Here is a 6,536-nt window from a genome sequence, read left to right on the forward strand (position 1 = left end):
TGAAGGATTAGAGGGAGAAGCAAATAGATCAAGAGGAGTAGCCCTTGTGGCAAACAAGGGAAAGGGTAAGAAGAAGAAGTCTTCATCCCCACCATCCTCCGACTCCGAAGAATCAAGCGCTTCAATGGATAGTGATCAAGAGGCGTATATGGTAAGGAAAATGAGAAGAGCTTTTAGAAAATTTTCATCTAACAAATCTCATGCTAGGAAAAGCTCAAGAAGCAAAAGTAGGACAAGGAAGATAATTTGCTACAATTGCCAAGGAGAATGACACATAAGAGATGATTGTCCTCTCTTGAAAAAGAAGGAAGGGAAGAAGAAGAAGGAGAAGACAAAAGAAAAGGGGAAGAAGGCTCAAAACCTAAAAGCAACATGGGATGATCCTTCATCATCATCGGAGGAAGAAGAACATCACATAGTTAATTTTGCTCTCATGGGGATTGATGATGTAGCCTCCACCTCATCCGAACAAGAAGATGAAGAGGGGAGCTCAAGTGAAAGGGGAGGTCAATCATCGGATTCGGACTTCTCGGTAAGTGAGGTACATAATCTTCCTCCTCATATTTTAATTAAAATTATTTCAAGCACAAATGATGACTTATTCAAGGTAAAAAGGAAAAACAAGTCTTTGAAACATGATATTAGCATGCTTGAAGAAAAATTAGAATCATGTGCTCTAAGGACTACAATAAGCATGTTCTTTCTTCCTCAAGTTCAAATGTATCATGTTTAGAAGAAGAAAATAGGGAATTAAGGGAAAAGATAGAATATCTTACCAATGCCCTTAGGAAATTTGAAATTGGCTCTAAAACCCTAAATATGATCATTGGGAGCCAAAGGGCAAGTTTTAAGAAAAATGGGATAGGATACAATGAACAAAATAATGAAAAGACCTATCATTGTCTACTTACTAGGGGGCAATCCAAAACAAAGACCATAGATAGGAAATGGATCCCCAAAGAGTACTTGGTCAACCCAATTAGAAAGAATTTCTATTGGGTACCAAAATCAATCCTCAAGGGTTAGAGGATTTTATGGCAAGTCAACCATGGAAGTCAATAATTCAAAATTTTCCTATATGGTTGACTTGAGACCTTAAAGGGGAGGGCTTAGCCTTGATAGAGATTTATGATCAAAAGGGCTAAGTAGAGGTTACCTTTATCTCACAATGATTTGTATTATTTTCTAACCATGAATGTGAGATATTAGGATGATACAAATAATTCACTTATGCTTATGACATTTTGATGAGTTATGAAGTGTATCAATGTTTAGTGATCATAGGCCAACTATGGGGAAAGCAAATGTTTAATTAATGGACATCTTGCCTACAGATCATAGTTGGATATTTTAAATGTTTTTGAAAACAATCCTATGTTTTATTTACTATGGTATAGCTATATTGAAACATATGAATGCAAAACTGGGTTTTAAATTGATACAAACTTGCATGGTTTTGAGATTTTTGAGATTTGGTCAAAATTTCAAAAATACTTTGACTTTTCATGAAAACATATTTTTCCTTGTTGAAGAACATGTCAAGAAATATATGTTCAAAATTTCATGATTTTTTGAATTTTCTGAAATTTTTTATGCATTTCTGAAGTTGGCCTCAGAAGGCTGAAATTCGAATTCAGCATGTATCAGTCGACTGTGACAGGTACCAGTCGACTGGTACCAGCCTTACAGCACTCTGAGGGTTTCTGAAATCAAGTTTTTGGTCCAACATTGATTAGAATTGATACCATAGTATGTGTACGTGTCTAGTACAATATTTTTGATGGTGTCAAAGGGGGAGAAAAGGGAAGGTTAAGTTAAGTTAGTAACCTACTTGGTTTACTTGTGTACAAATCTTTGAAAATTAAGGTTGAGAGCATGTGTTAAGGGGGAGCTTGGGTTTTATGCTTCATGTTTACATATTGCTTCAAAATTTTCAAAGTTGTTATTTATGCCTAACTTAAACATATTGTCACACATCAAAAAGGGGGAGATTGTTGGTGCAATCGACCTAGGTTTTGATGTGTGTGTCAAAGAGTTTAAGTTAGGCTTTCATATGTATTTGATATGTGTTTGAGTCTTGCAGGACTTTGTGGAACACATGAGAACTTGGTGCGGCCAAGTGTGGGAAGCTCATCCAAGGGCTCGAATCGTTGAGTCGGTGAAGGGTGGTGTGGAAGACATCCGAAGGACCGCAAGACGAGGAGTAATGGAGTGGAGCCGAGGGAAGTGGACTTCAAGGCAGCGTGAAGGATGGCACGGAGAGGAGCCGCGGGCTCGGGTGCATCTGAGGGACGAAGGCCGAGGAAGAGGACTTCAAAGGCGACTCCGGAAAGGATGAGAGGAGTGAATGTACTGGGACCAGTCGACTGATCCAGCTTCACAGAATGCACAGAAGCATTCTGTGCTTGTCGACTAAAGGGACCAGTCGATTGGTACATGACCGTTGGCAGAAAACGGGCTCTAAAGAAAGCCGTTGGCGTTGCCTAACGGCTAGCACCAGTCGACTGGTGCATGGACCAGTCGACTGGTGTCAGGGTTTGAGTTGATTGGTGATCAACTCTTTCCTCTTATTTAAGGGGAGCTTTGGGGCATTGAAGGGACTACTGATACTCATTGTAAACCTTCTGAATCTTGCCCAAAGCTTCCAAGCCAACTCTCTTCCTTCTAACCCTAAGTTTCATTTTGTAAAAAGGAAGAGAACTTTGTGAGAGGTTTGCTCCACCGAGAATGAGAAGCTTTAGCCGGAGATTGCCGGGGACTGATCCACCAAAGGATCAAGGGCTCGTCCACCTCAAGGACACGTTGTGGAGTAGGAGCAAGCAATCTCCGAACCACGTTACATCGAGCGTGTTAGCGTTTGTATTCTCGTTTGTGGTTCATTGTTTTAGTTTCTATATTTCCGCTTGCGCAAACTAACGTACTGTAGAGAAGAAATCGATTTGGGGGTGGCCTAGCTATCCAACCCCCCTTCAAGCCGGCCACCGATCCTCCAACACTAACGACTTGTGGTTGCAGGCTTAGCTTGTCGGAGGACCACGTCACCTTCGATCTACATCCAGTTAACGCGAGCATCATCTCCCTATCTTCTGTCGACTCGATTCTCAGACAGGATCAGTAGAGAATCAGTAGCAAAATGGATTCAAGTAGTAAAACGTTTCAACTAGGCTCTCGGACAGGATCAGTTGCAAAATAGATTCAAGTAATAAAACGTTGGTTGATTAACTTGAGCAAATTTTATCTCAATCGATCCAAATTTGACACATGCAGGTCAGGCTCGCACACTAGTCACCTTGATTCAACGCAATCTGACCATAGATTTGCACCACTACGGGACCATGTGGGAGAAAGCGCCCCCCTATATTATATTCATGACCAGTTGTGATTTAATATAAACCAATAATAAAATCATGAAACTCCCAATGTAGTGCTAAATTCTCATTCATGTAATTTCCTTACTTTCTACGCATTGACATATTTACAAGACATTTATGATTCATCTCTAATTCATACTACTTTCATTCCAATTTCATTTATAGATACCAAACACAACCTTCTTGGATAAAGATAAGGTGTGAGTATTGGAATGTGCATAAACTTAAGAACTACCAATTAGTATTCATTGTAACTGAATCAAGTCTCAAACTACTGAGTTTGAAACCATAGAGCATTAACCTTTAGCAATACTTGCACAAACTAACAATTAAGGGACGCAAGAAAATATCTGCACTTATTCCTCTTGGAAACAACCAAGACAAGCAAATAGCAACGGTCATAAGCAACTTACAATGTTATCTTTCTCACTGCAAGACTAGGCAACCTTCTGCAAGGTTACAAGTAGCTCGATCGATAGGGGCTAATGACTGAAATGAGGTTTCCTTTTTCTCTTCCAGCTTGATCTTTTCCTTCTTAGACTCCTCTAGTCCAAGGGCCCCAAAGATGTAGTCTTCCACTTCTTTGAACCTTGCCTCCGAAAGAGAGACCTCAGCTAATAGCCTCCAAGCATATTGCTCTGTTGCCTCTTCGAAGTCTTTCTTGCGCTTCAGCACCATATGCCCACTGATCTCCCACACAGCAGGGTTCACTTGAGTCTCTAGGATCTCCTCACTCACTTCGCCCAAGGCTTGTTTTTCTGCATAACACTGCAAGAATGATACGATAAATAATACCTCTTTATTGACTGATAAATCTAAGAGCTATATTTTGAATATGACTAGTAAGTTCATGTGATCACATATCAGAAATAGAAGTTTACCTGGGGAAAGAGAAAGATCCTCCAGCCTGAATCAGAAATAAGAACATTAAATGGGATATTGTTCTCTTGAAGACACATGCAAGACTTGGAAACTACATCAGATAAGTCTTTCAAACTAGTTCCTCCCTCGTAAACCAGGCCCCTCACTGGATAGTTCAGCAATCGTAAGATCTTCACTCCACCATGGCACAGCAGACCTTTAGCAATTGGAACTCTTTGAGTAGGAGCTCTCTCCACAGGAAAAGGCATGGACAAAAAATAAGCCTGTCATAAAGCAACAAACTTGCCCGATCATTTGAGAATTCGATAAACAAATTAGCACATCATTGGATTCTACTGAGCAAGTCTGGAGTACTCACCTGGAAATGCAGGTGATTGATGGTGGCAAAGGCACCCAGGCTATTGTAGCCAAGCCTGAAGTATGGGCTTCCAGCTTCCACGGCCATATGAAGAGCCAGCAAGAAACTATCGGGGTCGATCCGCTGCGGTAAATGATCCAGAACCAGGGGGATCAGCAGAACATGGCCGTACTCAATAGGACTCACCTGCGCGAGCACCAGAGCTCAGGATTATGTTCCATGGAAGAAAAAGGCTAAAAGAAAGCAGAGTTAGGTGACTCAAACGAAGATCACAGAACAGAAGAATGCTGGAATTAGCTCTCACGTTGATCGCAACAACATTGGGGGAGTTGTCTTCGCCAACTGGGGCACTCTCTAGGAAGCAGGCTTTTCCACCTTCCCCTGCCCCGAAGCAGAAGAGGACCTCCTCCTGGCCGACCTTGGTGAAATTAAACTTGGCAGGATCGAAGGGCTGGAGTACACGGTCGATCAGGAATTCGGTGGGCCTCTTCTTGAGGTGGCGGCCCTCGTTCAACTGAGCGATGAAGCCATACTCCCCTGGGATCACCTTCGTCTCGCATGCTGTCACGTCGTATCGGAACAGGCCACAGCTCATCCGATCCTCCCACTACGAGATCCCTATGACTACATTAGAAAACTGAAAGAATTCAACAAAAATCAAAATTGATGGATCCGGTTGAAGAAGTACCTGTGCCAGTAAAAGGCTGTTGAGGAAGAAATCGGGCGGCGTTTCGTCCACGCCGAAGGAAGAATTTCTGGGATTTGCATCGCCATTGAAGGCATATAGTGGAAGTTTCGAAACTGCAAATAAAACAAAACATAAAGAAAACTTCTACGAAAAAAATATCAACGGAAAAGGTACTTTGAGCAATCAAGTTAGGGTTTTGCGCATTACTAGGCAAGCAGCACTTGCCGAGGCAGTTCCGGCCGCAACGGCGGGGCTCGGCCGCCTCTTGGTAATTGGAGAGAACGGTAGGGATTCTTTTAAGGATCATCATCCTTCCTACTGCAAGCCGAAAGAAAAAAGAAGGTCAATGACTAAAGTAGGGCATGCAGGTAAACGGCCACCACCGGCGAGGAAGAGGAGGTCAGAGGGGCTTCCGCCAGCGGAGGGTAGGGCGCCGCGACCACCGTGGGTGGAGGGGATGCGCTCCTTGTCCAAGTGACGACGGCGCTCGGGAACTTGTGGACGCCGGCCGAAGCGCCGGTGGGATCCCCACCGCCCGTTTCGAAAGCTACCAGCCGTGATTGCCCAACTCGATCTCGCCTCGGAAATCGAATGCCTTCCGCTCCGACGTTTCCTTCTCGTCGTCTCCTCCAATTTATGGAGGTCGGGGAGTGAGCGCGGAGGCAGGTGAGCGTTTGGGTATCGAATGTGTCGGTTGCCTCCAATTTTCATATTTTAGATAAGAAATAGGGATTCTAGGTTTATTAAAATAGCTAGGGCGGTAAATAATGGAGCCTTTATCTGCAAGCTTGTTGTTTGATTTGCTTACAAAATAAATAAACTTAAATCACTGATTAAATTAAATAAATAAATAAATTTAAATACTTATTTATATTTATTTAATTTATTAATATTTATGACAAAAAATTACGAATTCAAACATTTGAATAATATGCGCCAACGAATCTTTCATCGCTAAATTTTTATTGCCACGGAGCGACGGTGCAACGTAAGACCGTGTTATTATTATTTTTTAAATATTTAACGATGGAATTCTAATTTCAATAAATTAACATATAATTTTTTTAAAAAATAATTGACCTAAAAATATTAAATTTCGATTTATCTGATAATCAATCATTCTTAAATTAACTGGTACAAACTGTATATTTAATATCGAGTAAAAAAATAATTTTTTTATTAAATTTATAAATAAATAAATAAATAAGTTTTTAAAATAAATAAATTTAAAATTATT

General features: G+C 41.2%; 1 protein-coding gene across 3 annotated transcripts; it reads right to left on the reverse strand.

The window, feature by feature from the left end:
- Positions 1-3,586: 3,586 nt before the first annotated feature.
- On the reverse strand, positions 3,587-5,962 carry LOC122017276 (GDP-L-galactose phosphorylase 1-like). 3 transcript variants are annotated; one of them, XM_042574842.1, is made up of 7 exons: positions 5,683-5,962; positions 5,507-5,617; positions 5,300-5,412; positions 4,916-5,218; positions 4,612-4,797; positions 4,253-4,516; positions 3,587-4,139 (listed from the first exon to the last, which is right to left on the reverse strand). In XM_042574842.1, the coding sequence occupies exons 2-7, from the start codon at positions 5,607-5,609 to the stop codon at positions 3,798-3,800; spliced, it is 1,311 nt and encodes a 436-aa protein (XP_042430776.1). In that variant the 5' UTR covers positions 5,610-5,617; positions 5,683-5,962; the 3' UTR covers positions 3,587-3,797. The 3 variants fall into 3 exon arrangements, with proteins under 3 accessions (XP_042430776.1, XP_042430778.1, XP_042430777.1); XM_042574844.1 differs by lacking the exons at positions 5,507-5,617; positions 5,683-5,962 and having other exon boundaries at positions 4,916-5,229; XM_042574843.1 differs by lacking the exons at positions 5,507-5,617; positions 5,683-5,962 and having other exon boundaries at positions 4,916-5,235.
- Positions 5,963-6,536: the final 574 nt, after the last annotated feature.

This window comes from Zingiber officinale, chromosome 8B, assembly GCF_018446385.1.
Source record: "Zingiber officinale cultivar Zhangliang chromosome 8B, Zo_v1.1, whole genome shotgun sequence".
Lineage (NCBI taxonomy): Eukaryota > Viridiplantae > Streptophyta > Magnoliopsida > Zingiberales > Zingiberaceae > Zingiber > Zingiber officinale.